This window comes from Halichoerus grypus, chromosome 7, assembly GCF_964656455.1.
Source record: "Halichoerus grypus chromosome 7, mHalGry1.hap1.1, whole genome shotgun sequence".
Classification (NCBI taxonomy): domain Eukaryota; kingdom Metazoa; phylum Chordata; class Mammalia; order Carnivora; family Phocidae; genus Halichoerus; species Halichoerus grypus.
Window position 1 is genome coordinate 152985713 of NC_135718.1, and position 25183 is coordinate 153010895.

The 25183-nt window shown below is 58.0% G+C and overlaps 1 protein-coding gene across 2 annotated transcripts in view; it reads right to left on the reverse strand.

Moving 5' to 3' along the window:
* KIRREL1 (kirre like nephrin family adhesion molecule 1) overlaps positions 1-24570 on the reverse strand; it is a 91807-nt gene extending 67237 nt beyond the window's left edge. For both annotated transcript variants that reach the window (XM_036069804.2, XM_036069803.2), the window contains exon 1: positions 24339-24570. In XM_036069804.2, the coding sequence (XP_035925697.1) occupies positions 24339-24390 (52 nt within the window). In that variant the 5' untranslated portion in view covers positions 24391-24570. The remainder of the gene's footprint in view (positions 1-24338) is intronic.
* Positions 24571-25183: the final 613 nt, after the last annotated feature.

Below are 25183 nucleotides of genomic sequence, written 5' to 3' on the forward strand. Positions count from 1 at the left end.
CCCTGCCCCAGCCCCAGCTGCCCATCTGTGACCCCAGACTCAGTCCGCCAAGGGCCACCTTCTCCGGGACACCTGGACCAGGCCTTTCTTTACAGGGACTGAGAGCTTTGGGGCCTTCCTTTCGGCCCTTCTCACTAGCTGCTGCTTTAAAAACTGCAGGGAAGGAAGACAGAGAGGAGGCCGCCCTCCCTGCCTCTTTCCTCGCTCTGCTCTGCGGTTACGCTCGGCAATGATCCCACAGGCCTGGAATCTGAGGAATTTCCTGCCCGTGCTCCCTGGAAGAGCTGAGAGAGACCCAGCAATTAGGCCTGGAGTTTCCACTCCTGCCTCCCTCCACCCCAGCTGGCTCCCAGGGGCCGGCCCACTGCAGCCGGGGGCGTGTCTGGGGCCCCAACAGTCCACACTGAAGGCCGCCCCTCAACCACCCTGCCCTCACCCCCTCGCCAGCCACCCAGCGCCTCTGCCAAAATGGGCCACACCCTTTCCTCCGCCCTCTGGGATCCAGTAATAGTGCTGGACACACACCGGGTGGCTCCTTCCTCATCTGCATCTGTCTCGGGGTAATTCAACCCTTTCTCTCTTTTTTTTTCTTTTTTTACTTTCTTTTCCTTTCTTCCAACCCAGGAGCCACTACCACAGGGCGCCTGGGCTCTTTCTTCCTTCCCCGTCTGGCCTGTTTCTCTCCCCTCCCCCACCCCTGCCCAGTCTTTCCCTCCCTCCCTCTCTCCTCTTTCTCCTTTGCTTACATGTTCCTCATTATGCGCTGACTTGATCTGTGCCCTTGTCCCAGGCCCCACTCTCTGCAGGCTGAGAGTCAGACCTGCTCCCCAGCAGCATGTCGGTCGCTGGAACTTCCAGATCACAGGGTGGAAGATCTGGGCTCCTGGTTTTTTTTTTTGGTTCAAGCCAGAGAGTAGGGACCAGAATGGGGAAGATGCTCCCAGGTCGTTTGAATGAACCGTTATGTGACCTCCTAACGCAGCCGCCTGGGCAACAGAAGATTTCTCCTCCTAATTACGTTTTTTTCAGGCTGATATCAAAATCCGTTCATACTCCCCCACCGCACATCAATCGATGGCTGGATACCAGATGCCAGGGCACGAGCAGCCTGGGATGTAAACACTTGCCGCAGATGGTTCTGGCACGGGCCAGCCTCAGGGAGGGGGGGAGCAGCCATTCCTATGGACTCTGTGCATGATGAGTGATGGGTTCCCGGCCCCTCTTGCACTTCTCTCTCGACTCCAGCGTTCCTCCCCTCTCATCCGGGCCTCCAGCTCTGCATTTTCTTCCCCATTCTAGAACCCCTTCATGAACGCCCACGCCACCCTTTGTCTTCATTCTTCCTCAGATCAGCGGACGTTTCTGAATCTTTTCTGCCCAAAGTCGTGGGGAAGTGATGACCCAGTTGTTACCTGGTTTCCACACTTCCCACCTCAGTCCACATAACACACTCAGTTCCCAGGAGGGCACCGCCCCCCCACCCCGGTTCCATGGCAACACTGCCCTGTGGCCCGGCCTGGGCTTCCAGCAGCCACGCCAGACCCTTTGGCTGCCACGGCTGGCCCGGCCCTCCCACCCGGCCTCTGGTTCCCTCTCTCGGAGAGCAGGGAGGCCAGGCCCAGGGGCACAGCTCTCCCGGCTCAAGGTTTCGGGGCTGGGGCCTCCTCTGCAATCTTCCTGACTCTGATTCTTGGTAATTCCGACCCAGGGCGAAATTAAAACGGGACTTCCTGCACCTCCCCAGTCCTAGTGTATTTATTCCACGAGCCTCAGAAGGAGACTCTGGTGAAAAAGGAAATCAAAGCTATTCCAATACTTCCATGGGAATGTGCACTATCTCCGCTTTCCTTCAACTGTCAAGATATTTGCCTTTTGAGGTTGAGAGCTGCTACTTGCCAGTTCCCTCCTCCCCCCCCACATTCCCTTCAAACAAAGCTTTTCTGTCAGGTTTTTGACCCTGATGAAGATTTTTAACTGGAATCCTCCCCCCCCCCCCAGTTCTGAAGGATCTTTTGTCTTTTGAGCAAAAGAACTGAGGGATTGGAAAGGCTGCTTTCTTTTTTTCCCTCTTGTAAGTAAAATGGGAAGAATTTTAAAAAGAAAAAAACCTGAAGGATAAAAGAAAAAAACAACATGGAGCTATTTTCTTTCTCAAAAATTTATTTTAATGGAAAACAAGAGAAAGACCTTGAGGAAAAGAGAGAAGAGGGGCTGGGAGAAATGTAGAAGCAGGAAGGGGAAAGGAGGCATGTGACAGGGCACTTAGGACGACCATCAGAGGGAGCAGTCAGGACGCCCGTCACTGGAACACTAGGAAACCCATCACTGGGAGCACCCGGCACCCATCACCCGGGAGCACTCAGAAGCCCATCACTGAGAGCACTCAGAAACCCACCACTGGGAGCACTCAGCATCCATCACCTGGGAGCACTCGGAAACCCATCACTGGGAGCACTCAGAAACCCACCACTGGGAGCACCCGGCACACATCACCGGGGAGCACTCGGAAACCCATTACTGGGAGCACTCAGAAACTCACCACTGGGAGCACCCGGCACCCATCACCTGGGAGCACTCAGAAACCCATCACTGGGAGCACTCAGAAACCCACCACTGGGAGCACCCGGCACCCATCACCTGGGAGCACTCGGAAACCCATCACTGGGGGCACTCAGAAACCCACCACTGGGAGCACTCAGCACCCATCACCTGGGAGCACTAGGCACCCATCACTGGGAGCACCTGGCACCCATCACCCAGGAGCACTCGGAAACCCATCACTGGGAGCACTCAGCACCCATCACCTGGCAGCACTTAGAAACGTATCACTGGGAGCACTTGGCACCCATCACTGGGAGCACTCAGAAACCCATCACTGGGAGCACTCAGCACCCATCACCCGGGAGCCCTCAGAAACCCATCACTGGGAGCACTCAGAAACCCACCACTGGGAGCACCTGGCACCATCACTGGGAACACTCGGGCACCCATCACCCAGTAGCACTTGGGCACCCATCACCTGAGAGCACTCAGGAACCCATCACTGGGAGCACTAGGCACCATCACTGGGAACACTCAGGCACCCATCACTGGGAGCACTTGGGTGCCCATCACCAAGAGGACTTGGGACACCTGTCACCAGCAACACTTGAGCGCCACGTCCATCACTGGGAGGACTCGGGCACCCATCACTGGGAGCACTTGGGTGCCCATCACCAAGAGGACTTGGGACACCTGTCACCAGGAACACTTGGGCGCCATGCCCATGACTGGGAGGACTTGGTCACCTATCACTGGGAGCACTCCGGATGCACATCCCTAGGAGCACTCGGGTGCCCATCATGGGCTGCATGTCTACTGAACAGTTTCTCCCACTTAAAGAGAAGAGAAAGAACTGGAAGCCCACTCTGAGGCAGCAAAAGAGTCCTCCTCTCCATACAGGCACAGCACCTCATAGTGCTAGCATTCAGTAAATGCTCAATAAATGCAGGGTTGAACGAAACATGCTGTCATGGGTTACTGATGCTGCTTTTCCTTTCCTCCAGGACCAAATGAAAGGTTGGTTGGGAAGGAACAGACAAGAGACACAGAGCTCGGGCCCATCTCACCTGATGTGCTTGCGCAAGGCTCACAAACAGAGCTCACATTTTGCCAACCACTTCTTGTCTTACTCTGTTACCTTCCCTGGGCTCAGTTCCTGCCCCGTCTGGCTAGACACAACCGACCCAAAGAAAGGCTATCAGCTCTCAATTACTAGCCCATCGGTTTCTCACTTTAGAGATTATCCATGGAAAAATCTTAATCCCAGGCAGGCTGCTTCCCTCTGCCACCCAGAACGTTTCGGTTGTCAGTCTTGGTGCAAGCAGGGAATTAGACCTCACATAAATAGCAGTCCAAGTCAGCGCTAATGAGCAAGGCAAATCTGATTATTACCATCATGGTTATCACCATCATGCATTCTAACGTTAAAAAAATTTTTTAAAGCAGTGGCCGGGTGTTACCCACGGTGAGCCTTCCCCTCCACTGCAACCACTAGGAGTAAATGACATTTACATATTTAACCCGGGGACTCCAACAGCTCCCCAGAGCCCTGGTCCATCTTGACAGCACTTCGGAAAGGAAGATTACCAACAATTTATATATTTTGTTACTTAGAATAGCAGCTCACGGTTTAGTAGCTGCTCACTTACTATTTGCCGGGCACCATGCTGTATGTTTTATAGATCTCAACTCAATTGATTTATTTGTTCCATAAAAGATTTGGGGCAACATACATAGACATTCAGTCAATGATATAAACAATAAATTTTAAGAAGAAAGTCAGCATTGGGTGAGGTGGGGGTAAATGGGCAAGCAGGGAAAGAGAGATCGGGGTCAAGTTAATATACTGGATGCTCGCCAGGAGCTCCTGAATGCCCATCAGAGACAAACTGGAAGGCTAGCCTTGAGCTCCCGAGCAGCAAGTGCAAAGAGGACACTTTCAAAATCAGTGACACAAGTTACAGTATCGGTAAAATAAAAACCAACTGATGGCTTAGGAAAAGTACCGTTACAGAACTTTCTCCATGGATCCTCAGGAAAGGACATGGGCGGTGTTGAGCCATGTCGTGGGCAAAATCCCTACCATAAATACAAGTTTCAAGGGTTGCTCCTGAGCATATTCTTCAGGTAGGCTGGTGGCACGGAGCCAGATGCTCAGCTCAGTGAAAGCAATTCCTGGAGGGGCCAAAGCCAGTCATTCTTGGCTGGCCACTCTCGGAGAGTCTGGCTCAGTGTGAGGATAAAATTTAGAGTATGTGGAGGCGCAGATTGGAGGTGGGTCATAACAGCGGGAGGGATAGCGGCATATATGAGACAGGATTCTTGCTACTTAGCGATTTGGGTCCCCAGTTCAGAGCTGTTTCTTGAGATGAGGAAGAAAAGAAGGCCACCTTCTCTGATATTCACCATTTCTTGGGAAGCATCTGAAGGGAGGGAAGGCAGAACTCAAGACTGTTGCCCTGAGGAGGTGGGGCAAGGGGCCAGCCAGCTATTGTGATGTCTGGGGTTGGGGTGAGGTACCTGAGCAAAACTCCCTTAAAAAATACAAAAGTACTTTGGCATTTAAAAAAAAAATTCTACAGAGTACCGAACCCCCAAATATCAGCTTAGCTCCTGGCCATCCAAAGGCTCAGGAAGATGGAGTCCTACAGAAGGGCCCCTACGGAGCATCCAGGTAAGTAGCCGCAGCAAAGCTCCTAGCTACAAGGTACCCCGACGCTGGAGGGAGAGCCTGGGGACCCCAGCATCTCAGACCTGGAGGGCGGGGGTCAGCACAGAGGTCAGCCTGCCAGTGACCTCAGCACCCTTTATGCTGGAGATCGCCCAAGGGAAGAACATCCACACCTCAGGTACCCATTGAGGCATTCGGGGTCCAGAAGTTCTTCCATGGATCTGACCAAAGCCCTTCTTGCTGATGGCCCTTTCCTCACAGTGCAGGGGAGAAAGCCTGCCCAGCCACTGTCCAGGGGGCTGGACTGAGTGCGAAGGGTGGTCCCCCAGCAGAGGGAAGGATGCTGGCGGGAGGGCTGGAGCCCCAAGCCCCTCGGTGAGTGAGGAGGACCCCGAGCCCCTCAGTGAGTGAGGAGGACCAGGCTGGGGCTGGAGTCTCGGCCATCCCCCCACCCGACAATGGGCAGGAGTCTGGAACCTGCAGCCTGTTACTTAATTATCTCTGAATGGTTTTTGTTCCTGGCTTTAAACATTTACCCCTGTTGGGTTTTCACGGCTTCGCCTGGGCCTCTGTCTCCTTTTCTTCGCGGTTGCCATGGCAACGACTCCAGGCGTACAACTGCTCTCTGATTTTAAATAAAAGTTGAGGTTTCTCTCTCTCTTCCCTCCCCCTCCTCCCTCCTCTTTCTCTCTGGGATGGATGAGGTTTCCCTCTCATCCCCGCCCTCCCCTCCACCTTCCTCTCTGCCCTGCGCCCTCCACCCAGCTGCTTCCTTATCATCACCTCTTCTCTCATTTCCTCCTTCCACCTGCCTCCTCCCTGAGCCCTCCCCAGACCTTCGGGCTCCAGGCTGGCCCTAATCCCCAGGCTGCCAGGACTGCAGGGGCAGGCCTGGGCGGGGGGGGGGGGGGGGGGGGGGGGGGGGGGGCGGGGAGGCTGGAGGACAGGGCACATCTGGGGAGCAGGGTCCCCGGTCCTCTCTGGCCTCAGTGAGCAGCGGGCTCCTGCTCTCACCACCCCCTCCCAGCAAGGACCTCCGGGTCTGTGCAGTGGGGAAGTGGAGTGGGAGGTGTGTGTTGGGGGGGGGCGGGCAGGAACCGTGTTGCAGTGTCTGCTCAGGGCAGCGGGTCACCTTCCCTCCTGAGTCCTGGTTCTCACTGCTAACTTCCAGGGTGGGTTTAAATCAGCGATGTTCAAACGGGAGAAGTCTCTGCAGTTACGGGGCAAGGGGCCATGGGGTGCAGGGCTGCCTGGGACCCTGCCACAGGCTCTGCTTGTATCCGCTGAGGCCGAGCTGTGGCAGGCCTTGCAGCAATCCTACAGCAGCAGATTTGGGTGTTTCCAGAGGAAGCCAGGAGCTCCTTCCACTCCCTGCTGATGGGCTGGCGGGGTGACTGTCCCCTGCTGCCCCTTCGCCAGCCCCAGTCCCGGACAGACAGGCAGGCCACGGCTCAGGGGGACACCTAATCATCTCTGAGACATCTCTCCAAGACAGAGGAGGTCCTTGCCCCCAAGGACTTTGCATTAACTTATACTCACAACTCCAAGCAGGAGGGGCTGACAGGCTTTCTGAGCTCTAGGCTACCATTAGGGAAACGGACTTGTGCGAGGTCACACAGAAAGTCAGAAAGGACGCTGGAACCCGAACGCAGGTCTCCTGACTACAAACCCAGAAGGTTAGGATTCAATTTAACAATAAGAGCTCACAAACACTGTGTGCTTAACGCGTCCCAGATACCTCGCCAAGCGTCCACACAGGTGCCGTGATGCGGTCTGTCCCGCCCCCACAAGGCAGACGCACTAGCCTATAGATGGAGTGGTCTAGCTGGTGGGACACAGCGGGTCCTGGGCTCGGACCGAGCTATCTGAACCCCAGATGCTGAGGAGCCCACCGGGAGCCTCGGGCACCTCATGCCAGCTCACTGTCTTACAGCCAAATAAACCCCGAACGGGCACAAGATGTGCCCATGAAGAGTGAAGCTGAAAACCCAGTACACCCGGCCCCCGTCTGAGACTAGCTCCAATGTACCCTCGAGCTCTTGCTGTTTGTCATCTCCCTGGGGACAGAGGGTGGGGATCCATTTGGAACAAAAGGTCCCAACACCCAAGGGTCAAAATTGGAGGGAAAGAGGGAGAAAGAGCTAGTGGTCAGGAGCATGGAAAGAGCTGCTCCGGATGCACTGAGAACTAGAGAACTCGGGGCGCCTGGCTGGCTCAGTCAACTCTTGACCTTGGGGGTCATGAGTTCAAGCCCTACGAGGGGCACGGAGCTAACTTAAAAAGAAAAAATAGAGAAGTCAGAATCAGGGGCCTGGGCTGGGGGTGCTCAGAAAGGAGAAAGAGGCTGAGCACTGGAGGGACCCAGACTAGGATGAGGAGGCTCAGAGCAGCGTCCTTCCTGCCCCTCCTGCTGCTCCCAGGCTCACTCCAGCTCTGTGTCCCTCACCAGGCGCACAAGATCCCGTTTACTCCCTCACCTTAGGACCCACCCTGTCCCCTCGCCAGGGAAAGGGACGAACTTGGCACCCCTCCAACACCCCAGCGTCCAGGGGCTTCCCGACAACCAGCCCCCATGTGGAGGAGGGGGTCAGACCCATGCCCCCAGAGCAGACCCTGACTCGGCGCAGAGCTCCCGCACAGAGCACGGAGCACGGAGCACGGAGCAGGCCCCCAGGTCCTCCCAGCCTCCCAGCCTCCCAGCCTCCCTGAGCCTCTGGAGGCTCTCCCAGGCTCAGCCCGTCTCTTCACATTGGTTCACAGAGGAGGAAAACAGGCCCAGAAGCTTCTCTGGGGGCCGTGACCCTGGCCGCAGAGGAGGCCCAGGCTTGACTTATGAAAGAGGTTGGGGTTTGTTATTTGTTATTTTTGTTTTGTTTTTAACAAAACATAATCCAGGGCCTTGGGGAACTTGCAATCTGGTGGAAAACTGAAAGGTCAGTGCTTTAAGTGGAGTCTGTGAAATGAGATAAAGGGGAGGTAAGTCAGGAAGGGCCCCCAGAGGAGTCGGTGCAGCGAGGCCTGGGATGCGGGGGCGTCGGGTGCGGCGGGCTGCGGAGCAGGGAAGTGAGGAGAAGCCGGGCAGGAGGCTGCAGGCCCTGTGTTCTGGCTCCTGGGCTCCCAGTCCCTGGCCCTGGTTTTCATTCCTCCCTTCCCCCACAGCCCAGCTCCGGTAGGGCTCTGGGATGATTAAAACCAAAAGAATTTTAAATGTCTGGAATTCACTTTACACCGCTGATGCCATTTGCTTATTTTCCCTCTCTCCCTCCCTCCTTATAATTTCTCCTCCTGGGAGAGCTGTTTGCTTCACTTCTTTTCTCTGGCCCGGTTTGCTGAGAGGGTTCCCAGTGCCCACCAGACCAGTCTGCTTTCACTGCGGGGAGGGGAGGAGGGGAGGGTGTCTCGGGCAGAGGGGAGGGAGGAGGGAAGGGCGGAGGGGCCTTGATCTCGCTGGCGAAAGTTCCCAGAAAAAGAAAAGAGAAGAAATAGCTTTCAGGGAAAGAAATCTGTCAAATGTTTATGTTCCCACAAGACTCTGCAAAATCTTTTCATAGACCCAAGCTGAAGTTCAGGGCGAAGCCAGAGATGTTTCTTCAGGGAGAAACTCTTACACAGGCCCAGGAGCCCAGGAACACCCCCAGCCCAATCCAGGGGCCCCCCACCCTCCCAGAGCAGCTAGACCACTCCCAGGACAGCGGACGCTGTGCGCATGGGTGTGTGCAGGGGGTCACGCCCGCTTTCTTGCCCCAAGTCCAGACCGTGTCCTTCTGCCCGGCTCCACCCTGCCGTCCTGGGGTACCCCAGCTCTGGCCCTCTGAACCCAGTACCTCCACAAACCAGATCGGAGACCCAGGACCTGCCCCCCTCAGGAAGAACCAGCTCTGTTTGTGAACTCCCACAGGATGGCCAAGAGTTGGAGAACCATGCAGCCAGAAGGAATCTTGGAGATCAACTTTCTCATTTTACGATAGAAAACAGGCCCCGGCCACCGGGTCCAAACGGGGCTAACATCCGCAGCTAGACTTGCAAGCCAGTGCTCTTGCCTTCCGGACACAGATGTTCCCACTGTAATGCCCCGGAAGCCAGAGGCCGGGTCAGAAGTGGCAGCCACGTGAGACATGCCATGTGTAACCCTCGAGGCCACGGGCTCTGCTGCAAGCCGCAGGCCAGGTGGCTGTCTGAGGCCCAGAGGTCCCTGAGGGGGGATCAGCCCTGCCTGGAGCTGGACCCCGAGCTCAAGCAGCCCCAGCCCGAACACACACTGATCTGCGGAAAGAAAACCCGTCCGGGGACAGAGTGGCCTGGGCTGTCAGGCTCCAAGCACACCCCAGAAGGAGCCGAGGGTAGAAGGTCAAGGAAAGGCCTCCCCCACCAGCTTTGTACACAAGACACCTTGTCTCGTGTGGCTGCCCTGGGCACAGGCTAGGTGCTTTCCTGCACTGTGGTAATAACACTCGCAGCCGCAGTGAGAGTCGGGCCAGCACTTCCAAGCCCCCGTCCCAGGCCAGGGACGCGGTCTCACATAGACCACCTGCAAGCTCTTCAAGGTTCCCACTCCCCAAAGAAGAATCCGTGGCTCAGACAGGTTCCCTGACAACCCCCAGGTCTCACAACTAGTTAATGGCAGGGAAAAAAAAAAAAAGAAGGATCCAATTTATTTCATTCTGGAGACCAAGCACATTGGGCCGGGTCAGGAGTTCAACATGGAGAGGGAAAAGGGGATGCTCCCCCACTCCATCACCTCCCGCGGGACCTGAGGAGTCCCAGGCCAGACGCCGTACAGCGGGGTCAACTCCTCGGTGGCTGAGCCTCTCAAATCCACCCTTCGGACGTGACTCCTCTCTGCTTCTCTCTGGGGTGGAGCCCAAAGAAAGCCCGAGGCCTGCAGGGATGCGAGGGGGCCAGAACGGCGTCTCTGCCTCTCCGAGCCCCGGCTGTCCTGGGCTCTCACCTGCTGAGGACGGACACCCCGCACAGCGGCCACCCCGCAGGTGTGGACACAGGTCAGGCCTTGTTGCTCATCATTGCCTGGTCATTCCCATGGGATGGAGCTAAGCCCCAGGGTACGTGTCCCACCCTCCTCGAAACGTAAACTTCCAGGGCCAAGACCTGGGTCCCGCCTGGATGGTGGCCCTGGTCTGCTCTTGCCCATCACCGTCACAGGTTCTCACCCCACGGGCCCCTCGTTCCAGCACAGGCTGGAGGGACTTCACTTGGGACCATCTCGTGCTCCTCACCAAGCTTTCTGCCCAGCAACCCGTGCATCTCTCCTGCCACCAGGGCGGGCTGAGGGACCAGCCACGCACAGCTGGGGCAGGTGGGCCTCCCCCAGGGGGCACCGCGGCCTCCCCACCGGGGCGGCGCCTCCTCGGGGCGCGGTGCCTGGCTCCCACAGCTGCCCCAGGCCCCGTCTCTCCTCCCTGGGCCCCATCCCACCCACTGCCCCCCTTCCTCAGCATCTCTCTCCCCTTCCCCCCACCCCTGTGCTGCCGGCTTGGAGCAGGAGGTTATGAAAATGAGCTGCGTGCCCAGGAGACTGTAATTATCTGCTAAGTGTGAAAGCCAGAGTGATTAATTAAGAGATAATAAAAAGGAAAGGAGGGCGAGAGGGGGCCTCGCGGCTTTGCTTTGATGATAGAACCTGAGGTGAGCCCAGCAATTAGGGGAATCTTTATCGAGAGTTAGCTATAATCCACAAATTATCAAGCACCAAGTGCTTCAGGAGCAGGGCACATTTCACTCCTGCCGAGAGACAGACGCACAGACAGGGAAGGACCGCAGGAGGAAGGGGCCGGGAGGAGTGCGGCACCAGCAGCCACAGACCCACCGCACACACGGCCCCCCGCCAGGCGGCCGGGCAGGCCCTCCCGACGGCTAGCTTGGAAAGGGCGCTGCCCCCCAACACCACCTCCTGACGCCCTGGCTCCTCGCCCCCGACGGCTCCTCCCGGTGGGAGCACGGGCTACTGCAGCACCCACCCCTCCTGAGGGGCGGCCTGCCCGGCTGTGGGAGCTCGGCAGCCGCGGGTGTGAACGCCGCAGGGGTCACACCTGACAAGGCGACACCGCAGCTCTGAGCTCCCACTGGCCTGGCGCGGACGGGCTCCTCCACGCTCTCCTGCCCTCTGCCCGCCCCTGGGGCCCATCTCTCCTGCCTGCCTTATCACGGGATCCCGCCCTGCCGCCAGTCCTTCCCACCGGGGCCCCTGCCCCCCTTGCCCCTTCCCACTGTGCTTCCAGGGAGCCTTCCTAACGGACCCTCCAGCACCCCTATCTCTTTCTGTCTCTTCCTGTGCAAGTGCACAAACAGGATTCAAACCCCATTTAGGCAATCTTCGTATGTGTGTAGACCTAGAGGAAGATGGGGAGCCTATCTCTCCTATCCCATAGCAGAAACCACATTTCCTCCCTCAAGTTCAAGTTCAGAGCTACGAGCCTGCGTCCATCTAATGTGGCCCAGCATCCCAGGAAGATCTCCAAAGGCAGACATGAGATTCTTCCTTCTCTGCCCACACGGAGGTCCCTGGGGATCCCCCAGGGCAAGGCTGGGCTGAGGACACCCCTGTGTGATGCCAAGAGGGAACTACTTCTGCCCTGAAGCTGGAACAGGTCCTCCCTGGGGGGCCGGCCTCCCTTTGCCTTCTCCTCCACGCCCCCCCGGGCAGCCGCTGTCTGGGCCTCCCTCAGCCTGGTCCCCGTGCAGGGGGAAGGAGGGGTCCCCAGGCCGTAGGCTGGAGCCCGTGGGAAGGACGCCAGGCGCTCCCAGCCCCCCACTGCTCTGAGCTTCTGGGAGGGGGACCCTGGACAAGTCAGGGCATGGTAGCTCTGTGGCCCCGACTGGGGGACACTGGGAGACCAGTCTTGGTGCTCTGCTGGAACGACAATCTGACCCTGAAGAGACAACCTGCTCTGGCTCACCTGGGGCCTTAGAGGCGCTCCCACCGATGACCTCCCTGGGTTTGCTTCTCTATCAGCAGGAGCTCTGCCTCCAAGTGAGAAGATGAACATACCGGGGAAGACGTCATTTACCCACACATAGAGAACCCTGGACGTTTATTCCGCTGGAACCCCTAATGAGACAGCTTTCTACGCGGGGGCAGGAAGGGTTCGGGATAGATGCCCACAGGAACTTCCCACTTGTGGGGCTTATTAGGCATGAAAGTAGTGAGCAGAGAGGACTGATGCATCTCCTTTCTCCTCCAAAAAGGACATTGAGGTCCAGGGGGAGTCAAGTTAGTCTGGCCTGTAGAGTCCAAAGATGTGCAGGTTCTTAATCATCCCCCCATTTTCATTCCCAACCCAGTCCTCTGCTCCAGAAACATAGCTCCACCTTCTTCTTCATTTACCCTGAAACCCCTCGGATTCATGTGTGCAGTTTGCCGATCCCCGTGTGCACGTGTGTTGTCCTCTGGGGGAGAGCGGAGGATGAAGGAGAATCGATGGGGATTCCTACTTCCCCTACTGGATGGGATCCCCTAGACATGAGGCTCAAGCATCACCCAGGGCATCAGGAGAGCTCTGCGGTGGAGGTCCCCTCTTCTCTGGCCTGCGCACCATTCTCCACAGATACAGATGGGAGGGAAAGAGCGGTCAGCTCACCATGTTGGCCGAACAACCATTAGGTCTGCTGAGAAACTGACCTACCCAGAGACGGTCCTCACTGCCCCCCAAACCATGCCCCCAGTGAAGCCTATGACCCGTCTTTCTTCCCAAATCACACCATTTGCTCATGACCCAATTTTCAAGCCAAAACCAACAGGGTCAAGGTCCTGGCTAGATCTCTGCCAAATCCCCACCAAACCAAGAGCTGGATGATGAGGACTTTTTTCATAAAAGAAAAAAAAAACGGAGTGGGAATGACCGACTGGCTCAGGCAGGGAGGGGTCCCCACCAACGGCCGGGCTGGTTGCTTTTCTGCCGTCCTGGTGAAGACCAGGGCGGAGGGGGGTGGCTGGGGCCTGGCGAGGTGCAGGGCGGGCCCGGGCGGGTCAGTCTCTGGGAGGGCGGCAGTGCAGGCTGGCGGGCACTGCCCCACTCCTGCCCACAACCCGCTTCCCTAAAACAAATACATCGAAGAAGCTCCTGAATCAACGACCTATCCAGGCCCCGTTACACAACTAAGCAGGCCGACAAGTGAATTCAGTTACGAGGATTCTATTTTCTGGTGCCTCCCATTAGAATGTGGAAGGCCTATTTCCCGGGGGGAGAGCTTCCTCTAACGCTTCCAAGTGTGGTCCTGGGACCAGCAGCACCAGCAGCATCCGGGAGCTCAGTGCCAAGGCAGCATCCCCACCTGCCCCAGACCTTCTCACCCAGAATCCGCACTTCACCAAGACCCCTGGGTGTCTCCTAAGCATGCCGGAGTTTGAGAAATGTTGCTATGACACACCGAGTTGAAAGCTTCTGGAGAGACAGCGGTAAGGCGGGGTCACGCTTACGGTGCCCTGGGCGCAGAGTGCTTTTCCAGGCTTACAGCAGAGGACGGCTCCACTTTGCAGATGCAGAAACTAAGGCTCACGAATCCAAACCAGGGCGTTCTCTGCTATGCTCCGTGGCCACCTCAGAACTCCCACCGCACTGCGCCCCGGAGACCACGACCTCAGGAATTACCAACATCACGGTTCACCTCCCCTGGCTCAGTACCAGAGACTTGTCTGTATTTGGACTGTTACTTTCTCTTTGCTCACCCTCAGATCTGCCCCGGACGGAGAGCTGTAAGAAGCAGGCGCTGTGCCATGTTAATAATAACTATGATGTACTGAATATCTATTGTGTTCCAGATTCTATTCCTTGATATACATCCCCCTCCGACTTAGATAGCTACTACTGTCCCCGTTTCATGGACCAGAAAACTGAGGCTCCCGTCAGGCGGCCTGGTGGCAACCACACAGGTGGTCGTCCCACACACCTTCTGGTAAGGAAGCCCCAGGGCCCTCCAGGGGTCACCCAGTTCTAGGGTTGTGTTGCAAGGGCCCCAGTCTGCATGATCGGACCCTGGAGTGAGACCAAAGGCTACGTGCACAAACTAAATCCCCTAGGTACAGGCTCTGCGGCCCCCGCTCTCAATTTTCTGCATAAATGGAGGACGGCAGTGGTGCAGATAATCCAGAAGTCATTTCAACTTGGCTTTGCAATGCATTAGATTTTTTTTTTTTTTTTTTTTTTGCAAAGTCAGATTTTCCTTTCTAATTATATTTGGCTCAAACCGACATTAAAATGAGTTTGCATTCCCACTTCCCCCACTGCCTGGTGAGGGGCGACTTCCCCGATGTGTGCGGGGTGACAGGCACACGAGCATAGGGTCCGCATGGCCCAGAGCAGCTGAGGCGGCAGCCCAGGCCGCAGGGGTGTGCGGGGGAGCGGGCAGGGGGAGGGCGGGGAGGCTGGGTTGCAGGCACAGAGCAGCAGGCCAATTGCTTAGGGCTTGGAATTAAGACCCAGGGGTCCTGAGGAAAGTCCTTCTGGAGAATGAGGGCACCCAGGTGGCGAAACCCTCAACTTCTCCCAGGGGCTTCGCCCGCCAGACTGCCCACCCCTGGGTTTCTGCTCCTCCAAAAAATGCCTTCTCTCCCTCCGAGGTCCTCTCTCTGCCCCCATCTGCCCATCTCAGCTTCTTTCCTCCTAATAACCTCCCGGTTAAGCGAATCGAATGGGAAGAAGCAGTTAAAAGCACCTCCTGGCTGGACAATGCTGGGTAATGGAGTGAGCAGGGCCCCAGGCTGTTCCTCGGAGAATTCGGGAAGGAGGGAGAGAAACTCCCCTAAGCTGATTACAAGGACAAAGTTAATTTAGAGATGAACCCCGTTGGGTGGGGTGGGGGTGGGGAGGAGGACGCTGGACACAGGGGTGAGGAGACTTGGGGAAAGTGGGCTTTAGAGAAACAGCCTTTGTTCCTGGAAATCATAATCCTTGGGAGGGACCTTAGCTCACTCCTTCGGATTCCTCGGCTCCTTCCATCCGGAGCAGGGGGCACAATCGGGGATTGTCCAGAGCCGGGATATCTTCAACGGCGCAGCACTGCATTCCAGAGCCTCCGGCGGCAGCCCCTGAGCCTCCCGTCTGTGGAGGTCCCCTCCCCTGGCCAGGCTGTCCCCTCCCCCAGCTGGGCTGGCCTCCCGGGGCTGCGGACTGTTAGACCTCAGCATTTTTCACATTCCTCCCTCACAACCTTGATCCTATAGGATTGTCACTGTGTTTGTCCGTGGACTGAGAGTGCCCCAAGGACAGGGACCACACTTCACTTACCTTTCCATCCCCGGTGCCTAGGACAGAGCCAGGCCCAGCCCCGCCATTAAAACAAGAACACTTGCTTAGTTGGACAGAGGCTCCCACCCCGCTGGTGAGAACCTTCTTCAAAGGTTTCCATTTGAGAAAAGGAGCTTGCGGGCTTACAGTTTAAAAATCTCTAGGCTCCCAGCTCCCAAACACACACACATCTACGGCCACCAGAGCCCTGGAGTGATCATGCAGGGACTAAGTCCAGATTGGCCCTCAGATGCAACCAGAGGGCCTCCCTAGAGTCTGGGCAGCCCCCCGACCCCAGGCTCCCAGGGAACAGGCACAAGGGGCCTAGGCTCAGGCCTCCTGACACTGCTCTGCTCTGGGCTCACTCCACAGAGTTCTGGCCCTACACACCTTTGTCTTAAACCTGAGGACTCTCTGCTCATCATCCCAGAGGCTCCCCAACTCAGCCCACAGATCTGAGAACTGCTATTTCTCCTGGGTTTTTTGCTCACTTCTGCCTGGTCAAACCCTGATTATCTGTCTACTTCACCTTGTTGTTTAACTGAAGGGCCACAGATCTCTGCAGCTGCCCCAGCAGATGAGGAGTGTAAGAGAAGGGGACGTTTCGGTGAGGAGTGAAGTAGGGATCATACTTAAACAACGGAACGCCCTGGGTCCACGCTTCCAATGGGACAGTCTCTGGCCTGCTTTTCAAGCCCTTCCAGGTCTGGTCCCAGTCTCTTCTGGATCACCTCGCCTGTTTCTCCCCAACACAGATCCCCCCGGCTGCAACCAGTCTCCACGGACCCCCTGCATTCAGCAGCCACACCTTGGCTCCGGAAGTTCAGCGGGTCTGGTAATACTCTCGCTCTTCCTGCCACATGCACATCCTGTCCATCCTTAGACCCACTTCCTCCACGGAGCCCTTCCTGGCCTCTTCGGCCCACGCTGGCTCCCCTGGCCTGGACGCCTCACTCCCAGCACGGCGGCGCCCTGCCCAGCGGTACCAGGAATCCCAGTGCGTGCACATCTTAGCCTCTTGGAGGGGAGGAACCCCCAATATCATGTCATTTTTCAAAATTTTTGCGTTACACCTATCAGAATGTGTTTGGTATAGTTGGATTTGAAAAAAAAAATTAAATCTCCCCATTTTATGGAAGAGGAGGAAGGAGGCCTCCTGGAGCTAAGTAACTGACACTTAAATCATGGCTGGTTTGCAACAGAGGGGTCTGTGGCCCACAGGAGACACACAACACATTTCCGCTGAATGAAGGGACAGAGTGCCTGCTCCTTCCACATGCCTTCCTGCCAGGATGTGCTCCTCACACTGCTTCAGAAGGAGATAAGGAGCAGAGAAGAAAAGCATCCCACAGCCCAGTCCAGAAGGATCTACATCCCTCACCTGGCCTGGGGGGGGGACAGCCCCACAGGCACAGGGCACCTGACTCGGGCTCCTGCTGTCCCTTCTCTGTCTCAAAACCCAAGCTGTGTTGCCTTCTGGGAGAACCCCCCCGCCCCCGATGAAGCCCCAGCACCAGCTAAGGGAATTTGCTAGGGAGTGCTAGAGATTTCCACCCCTGGATTTAAGAGCCTTCATTCTGAGGAGAGTGGTTGGCTGCAAGGCCCATTTATTTCAATACGATCTCAATTTTGTTAAATGGGCTCAAGGAGGGCAGAGAGGAATGAGGCATCAGCCCCCGGAGACTACGGAGGTTAATAAAAGTTGCTGGAGAAATTAAATGTGGAGGGAGGGAGGAACTGGGAACTCCAGGAGCTGATGGAGGGAGACAGCAGGATGGGAGAAGGAACAAAACATGATGTCCACAGGGTCCTGGAGCCAGAGCGGCCTAATCCAGGCTCAGGGTCTGTGAGGCAGGCAGGTGTGAGGGCTGGGGGCTGCAGGAGGGAGGGGCCCGAGTCACAGCAGGGGAGCCACCGAGTTCTGACTCGCTTAACCCTGCTCGCAGTGTGTGCATCTATCACAGGGGATACAGAGCACGCAAGACAAGCAGCGGTGCCCTCGAGACTCAGGACGGCGCCCTGGCTGGAAGTGGCATGCTACCCAGACACGTGGCAGCACCGCACACCCATGCTCTGCTGAATGGATGCGCCGGGGAGCACATGGAGATACTGCGTCCGTGCGTGTCTGGGGGCGACAAGTGGGTCTGTGACAAGTGCATGTGAGGGCGGGGTGAGTGTGTGCGCATGAGGCGGGGTGAGCGTGCAGGCGGGGTGAGTGTGCATGCGTGCAGGCGGGGTGAGCGTGCAGGCGGGGTGAGTGTGCGTGCGTGCAGGCGGGGTGAGCGTGCAGGCGGGGTGAGTGTGCGTGCGTGCAGGCGGGGTGAGCGTGCAGGCGGGGTGAGTGTGCGTGAGTGCAGGCGGGGTGAGCGTGCAGGCGGGGTGAGCGTGCAGGCGGGGTGAGTGTGCGCGCATGAGGCAGGGTGAGCGTGCAGGCGGGGTGAGTGTGCGTGCGTGCAGGCGGGGTGAGCGTGCAGGCGGGGTGAGTGTGCGTGCGTGCAGGCGGGGTGAGTGTGCGTGCGTGCAGGCGGGGTGAGCATGCAGGCGGGGTGAGTGTGCGTGCGTGCAGGCGGGGTGAGCGTGCAGGCGGGGTGAGTGTGCGCACATGAGGCAGGGTGAGCGTGCAGGCGGGGTGAGCGTGCAGGCAGGGTGAGTGTGCGCGCATGAGGCGGGGTGAGCGTGCAGGCGGGGTGAGTGTGCGTGCATGCAGGCGGGGTGAGCGTGCAGACGGGGTGCACTCGCGCGCATCAGCAGGATGAGCGCACACACGTGTTGGTGGGGTGAGCATGCGCGCATGCAGGCAGGGTGAGTGTGCACACGTGCAGGCGGGGTGAGTGTGCGGATGGGATACACTCGCGTGCATCAGCGGGATGAGTGTATGCACGTGTTGGTGGGGTGAGCGTGCACACATGAGGCGGGGTGAGTGTGCACGCGTGCAGGCAGGGTGAGTGTGCGTGCATGTAGGCAGGGTGAGTGTGCGTGCGTGCAGGTGGGGTGAGCGTGCAGGTGGGGTGAGTGTGCAGGCGGGTACACACGCGGTGCGCAGGGCCTGTGTCCACAGACTTCCATGCGGCAGCAGAAGAGGGGAAATGCTGGTCCAGCGGGGCTTTCTTCTGAGAATCATTCCCCACCCCCACGGCACCTGCGTTCCAGCCCTGGCTCTGTCACTTCCTGGCTGCTTCATCTCTGACAAGCTGCTTATCTTCTTTGGGTCTTCTTTGTCCGTCTATAAAATGAGGATAGTGACTCCTGCCTTTCACAGATGACTGTCAGTATTAAGTTAGTTACTAATACGTACAAAACACAAAGTGCATCCTCCACAAAAACAAATGATCTTTTCCCTCTCTTGAAGTGAGCCCATTCTCTCCCGATCCCCGAGACTGCCTTTCCCTGGCCTCACATTTCAGGATCAAAAACATGGCCGGTGTTTCTCCTCCACCGCTGACCACCCAGCCCCACACGCCCAGCCCTCTCCGGGCCAGAGCCTCCTCCCACAGCCTGCCCAGGAAGATGGCCTGAAGGTGCCGGGAAGAAACCAGGTGGGAGCTGGGAGGTCAGAAGGGCCATGGCTCTCTCAGCTCTGGATGCATGGAGAGGGAGTTCCCTGTCCTCCACGGGGAAACAGCCCCCAGCTCTTCCCTCCAGCCCAAGTACTGCCCTTCGCAAGTCATTTAGGCTCTTATGCTGTTTTCTCATCTACTAAATGGAGAAATCGTAACTATCCAGCCTGCATCATAGGATGGTCGTCTATCTCTATTAAATGAGATGGTACATGTGAGAATGTTGACATTGCAGGGCACCACACAAATACAGTTAGAGACTACGGGTAGAAGAAAGGGGGCTGACGCATTGCAAACCTCCTTCTGCTCACAGACAGGGGCAGGATGCACAGCTCCCACCCACTCTGAATAAAACAAGAGAGCCATCAAAGCAGGGCAAGGAGATGGACAAGGGCCAGGCACCAGGAGCAGCCTGCCCCCCAGCGTGGGCAGGAGGAGAAGAAGACTGCTCTTCCCTCCGAGGCTGCCTCAGCTCCAAGGGAGGCCCGACCCACGTGCGTGTGCCCATCCCAGAGGTGCCTGGCAGAGTGTGGGCTCTGTAGCCGCACAGAGAGTTTTAATCTGGGATCTAACACCCCAGGTATGGCCTTGAACGAGTTAATTAAACTCAGCTTTGGTTTCCTTATCTATAAAATGAGGGGGAAGGATTTACTTCACAAGGCCATTATAAGGAATAAGGGATAATATGAAAAGCACACAGTAGGACTTCAATATGAAGGAATTTTGATGCGCTCCCACAAGCGCTCCTCACCCATGCTTGGCAGCGAGGGCATCTCAAAACCCACTGGATCCGGCCCCCGAGCCCCCAGCCTCTGTGTCTGCCAGGAAGGGCCTGGCTTGGAAGTGACCGGCCGCCCCGTGCTCGCGCCTTGCCTCTGTGTGATCCTGGCCCCTCCAGGAGTCCGCCTGGTGTGGAGTTCCCAGATGTGTGGTCCACGGACCTGTAAGGCTGTGTTCAAAATCAGAAACAAACACAGGGCTGCAACCCTTTTCATCTGCCAAGTAAAGTCCTTTAAAAAAAAAAAGCCACTTTTGAGCACCATCACACCATCCAAGAAAAACCATCCGATACTAAAAAATGTGGAAAGACAGAATTTCGGAATAAAGGATTGTTTTTAAAATGGGAATGAGTTTACCTTTACGGGATGCTCACTCCCTTTTCTCCCTAGTCCCCTTCCACTCTGGACCAGGAAAGATCTGTCCCAGTCCAGCATCAGTCCCTGGGGGCTTGTGGGGTCCCTGGACAGGGCAGGGGGAGGGGTGTGTGTGTTCGTACAGGCTTTGAGGTCAGTCGGTTCCCACAACTACCAGCAAGATATTTAACCTGTCTAAAACTCAATTCCCCATCCATGAAAGGGGGACAATTACAGAGCTGATCTCGGGGCTTGTTGCACAGATTAAACTAGATAATGCATATGAAGTAGTTAGCACGAGGGCACCACAAATGATCTGTGTTATTTTCAGCCTCAGAAATGCGGCCACCTCAGGCTAGTGTCCCCTCCTCACTGCCCGCAAGAGCCCCGGATCCTTCTCCCTGGAGTGCCAGCTTCTTCCACTCTGCTTTCTTCCCAGCCCCAGAGCTTCCGAGATCTCCAGCCCGCAGGGGCTGCTCAGTGTCCCCTCCTGGGCCTGCCGAGACCCAGTCCTCTCCAGGAGAAGTCCCCGAGGAGGCGGAAGGCCAGGACAAGAATCGGAGCAGCTCGAGTGAGAAGACAGAGAAGCATAAAGAAGAGCTGCGAGGAGACACAGACGACCCACCTGCCGCCCCTCCACGTGCAGCCACCAGGTCCTGACGGCAAGCGTTGCTGAGCCCCGCTCCCTGTGCCAGACACCGGTCCGTGCACTAGGCACACGCAGCACAATGCATTGCCATCCCAGCCCTGGGAGGTGCGATTTCTGTCCTCGCTGCACAGGCGAGCAGAGTGAGGCCCGGCGAAGGCGCACACCTTGCTCAAGCTGACATGACATGTCTACCAAGTGGCCAAGGGGGTGTAACCAGGGAGCGACTAGCCTGGGGCCTCGGAGGTAGACCGTGCCTTTCCCACACTCTAGCGCTTGCATCAAACCAATCAACTGATCAGAGTCAAGGGCACTCACCGAGTGGGCAGCACTGGCATCAGAGGCTGAGGGGATGGAGGAGAAATTAAGACCTGGTCCCCAAGGGTACAAAGGCCAGAGGAGCTTCCGTCAGAGCACTGGGCTCTCGTGGCAAAGGGTGAGAGCCCGCCAGTGCTGGCTTCCTGGTCCCTGCCCCACCAGAGAACCAGGCAGAGCAAGACAACCACAAGCCAGGGGCCTGGTAACCAGCATAAGGTGGGAGCGAAGGCCTCCACGCCTCCTCCTTCTGATCCGAGACTCTCTGAGGTCCAGGAGCAATGCCAGGCACGGAGCATGGGTTCACAGGCTCCCTTGAGCTCTGAGTGGAAGTAGAGCCCAATCAAGGTCAGAGGGGGACCTGGCATCCTGATTTCTGCCATGTCTCCCCAGCCTCTTCCCCAGCCTCAAGGCCTGCTCTGGGCTGGGCAGACACAGGTGGGGCATCTGCAGCCCATGTGCAGCGGGGAGGGGAGAGCAGATCCCAACTACCGATCCTTCCACACTCCCTCCACACTCCCGTTCTCTGCCAGGACGGAGCTGTACTCAGGCCGTCCAATCCTGGGGATTTAGGAGGCTCTTGGCTCTTCCCTTGGCTCCTCAGCCCCCTGCCAAGCCGTGGCAGGGGTACCTGGGGACCGCTGGGGGCTGGAGGGACAGATTTTTCTCCTACCCCCACCTCCATCCCCCAGAGGCAGCTCCCGCCCCGAGCCAGCCTGTCATCCCACATTGCTCTGATTAGCTATAATCTTTCTTTTTCAATTTCTCCTCCCAGAGACTGGGGAGCGAAAAAATCTCCCAGAAAATGAATAAATATTTCAATTTTCAGCGCAATCAGTCTGAGGAGCCGGCGCATGATGGAAACGGGGGGAAGGATAATGGTTTTCATTTAGATAAGATACAGAAAATTATTTAGTGAAAAATGAAGATTGATGAAGCCCATTGAAATTCTTTAAAATGCGATTTTTATTTCTCTGCCTGGGCTGAATCTCTCCTTCCCCCCCTCCTCTCTGCCCCCCCTCAATTTGACTGCCTTCTGCCACCTTCTCCCCTCTTCCCCACCACCAGCCTCCCCCACCCCCCCACCCCACCCCCACCATACCCCCTCCCCTATTTCGTCTCCCACTACCCCAGTCCCTGGCCTGGAACTCTTTCTTTCTAAGGATGGAGGCCAAGGAAGGTCACCTACCCTGTGAGTGTCCCAGTCTCCATCCTTGGTCCCTGCTCCTTCCCTCCCTGTCGGCTCCCCAGTCCCTCCCAGGAACCTAGGCTGGACTTCCTCTTCCCTCCCTGTCCATTTTCCCCCTTCCTTTCCTTTGGCACCCCTCCCCCACCCAAATACTCGCACACTCCTTCGGGTCTCGGGTCTTGCTTTCAGCCTCCTGGAAGGCAAGGAGGTGGGAGCTTGACTGACCCGACCCTCGACCCTCCCCCTCCCCCTCCCCCTTCCCAAAGGGAGGAAGGCCCACAGCACACTCCTCTCTTTCTGACCGATTCTGTTCCCGATTCAATCCACATGTCTCTCCTGTTTGCTAACTGCAGCTTTTGTTCCTTGAAGCTCATTTTATTCCATATTGCTGACATGCTGGGGCTGCAGGAAAGGGGCAGACATAAGCTTGCCCCCAACACACGCTGCTACTGACCCAGCAGCCCCCCCTCACCCCCCTAGCAGCCAGCCGAACAAAGTCAGAACTTGCGTCCTCTTCCCAACTTTCAGCCAAGCGGCTGCTTGTCCTGCCAACCCCAGGGCCAGGCCTCCTTCCCCAGCACCGCCTCTCACCCTGCTCACACTGGGGATGTGCGCCCTTCCCAGATCTTAAGCCTGTGTTGGGGGGCATGGGTGACTTTACAGGAAAGAAAGATCCAGACCAGCCCCCCACCAACTCAGCCAGGCTTTGCCTTGGGAGCTGGGGAGGGGCCTGGTAAGGAGAGGAGGTGTGGAGCACAACACCCCACCCCTAAACACACACACACACACACACCCCAGCCCAGGAAGGGAACTAAGAACAGGGCAATGCCTGAGGGTGTTCTACCCCAAGTGGACTTCCCTCCACCCAGATTCCGCTCCACCCAAAAGGGGACCACCTCCTCCATGATGTAGTCTGTCCACCTCCGTAGGTGTCTGCCTATATGAACGTCTGTTCAAGTTTCTTTGTTTGCTGGAGGGTTGGTCTCTGTAGAAGGTTTCAGTGTGTGTGTCGTGTCCCTGTAAATGCCCGCCCTCATACATGCACTGTGTCTGGGTGAGTTTTGGTGTGTTTGGGTGCATGACGTGCAAGCCGACGTGGGGGGGGAATCTGTGTTCCTCCGGGTGTCCATGCCTTTGTGTGTATGTGTCTGTCTCGTTTGGGGGATGCTTGTGGGTACATCTGTCTCAGTAGGTGAGTCGTCTGTCTCGGTGTCTATGACTGTTTTTTGGTGTTTGTGTGTCAGCTCCATTTTTGGAAGGGGGCGGCTAGCTCGGCAGGATTAACTCTTCCTTAGAGTGAGACTCAGGAGGCCAGAATGCACACCCACAGAGCCCAGTGCTGGCTGAAGCCTGGGCCCTCTGTTTCCTCAGCTCCCCCCCAACCCCCAGCCTCAGGACACACTAACGTCCTCATCTCTCTCAACCTCTCCCTCATTTCCCAGCTTCTCCCCTGCCAGTTCCAAATACGCCCCGACATCCACACTTTCCCGCCCCCAAGTGGGATGTGAAGCCCCCCTCCAAGTGCCCCCCTGAATATCCAGCCGGCCCGAAGCTGCCTGTGGAAGTCCGCTCCCCAGCCGGCGCCTCCGCGAGCAGGGGTCCCACCAGAGGCCCCCAGGCAGCCCTCCCCGTTTCCAGAGGGGGCGGCCCAGACAGGCTGGAGCGCCCCACCCCCCCAAACCAGGGGCTAGGCTGGAGTCGGGATTCCCTTCGTGGCATCTTCGGGAGCCGGGTCCCCAGCTTTCCGCGCACCTCCCACCCCAAATCTGAAATCCCACCCTCCTCCCAGCCCTCATCACCCCCTCCGGCCCCCCTCCCGCAGGACCCGGGCGTGCGGACTCCGGGCCTCGGCGGGCAGAGGCAGGGAGGGCGCCCGAGGCTCGGGAGGGCGCTGTATGCGCGTTCGGGTCCCGCGACGGCCCGACCCCAGCGCTCGCGGCCGGGGACAACTTGGGCGCATCCGCGGGAAAGTCGGGCCCGCGCCCGGGGTGGGGGGGGCGGGCTGCCCGCCCGGCGAGGCGCCGAGAGCAGGCGGCGGGGCTTACCTTGGGAGAAAGTGTCGGAGAGAGTGAGGATCCAGACGAGGAGGCTCAGCATGCTGCCCGCCGCCCGCCGCGCCGGGGCTCCGAGTTGGCGACGGAGCGCGGGGCGCGGGCGGGAGGAGGGAGCGGGGCCGGAGCCCGCCCCCGGCCCTGCACACGCGCGTGCACACGCGCACACACACTCGCACGCGCGCACCCCCGCGCGCACAAACTCACTCCCCTGCCCTGCGCTCTCCTGAGCCCTCGGCCCCCAGCCGCGGCCCCCGCCCTCCCCGCCTCCCGGGCCCCCGCGGTCCCGCCCTCGCCCCGGCCCGGCCCTCTCCCGCCCGGTGCTGCCGCTCGCCCAGCTCGCGCTCTCCGGGGCTCTTCCGCTCTCCGCTCCTCCGGGCCCTCCCCTCCCCTCCCCTCCCTCCCCGCCCCTCCTGACGTCTCCTCCCCCAGCCCTCCCCCAGCCCTCAGGCCCCCGGCGCGCACGCACACCCCTAGCCGGGACTGAGATGCCCGCGGCGCGGGACCCGGTTGGGGGGGGGGGGGGGTGGCCAGGGACCGGCCACCGCGCCCCAGCCGTCACACACACGCAGCTTGGGGCCCGCGCTGCCGAGGGGGCGGCGGGTTGTGGGGGCGGCCGGGCGAGGACCTGCCCCTGGGCCGGGGCATGGCCGTGATGGGGAGGCACTGTGAGAGTGCATGTGTGTGTCTGCGTGTGAGTATGGGGGGAGGGGGAACGCGGTGGGCAGGTGGTGGGTCTTGGAGTCAAAAAGCACAAAATCCCTGGGTTGTTTTCTTGTTAATCCCACATCCAGAATCTAACCCCTAGATTCCCGAAATTGGGAATTCTCGATGGACTA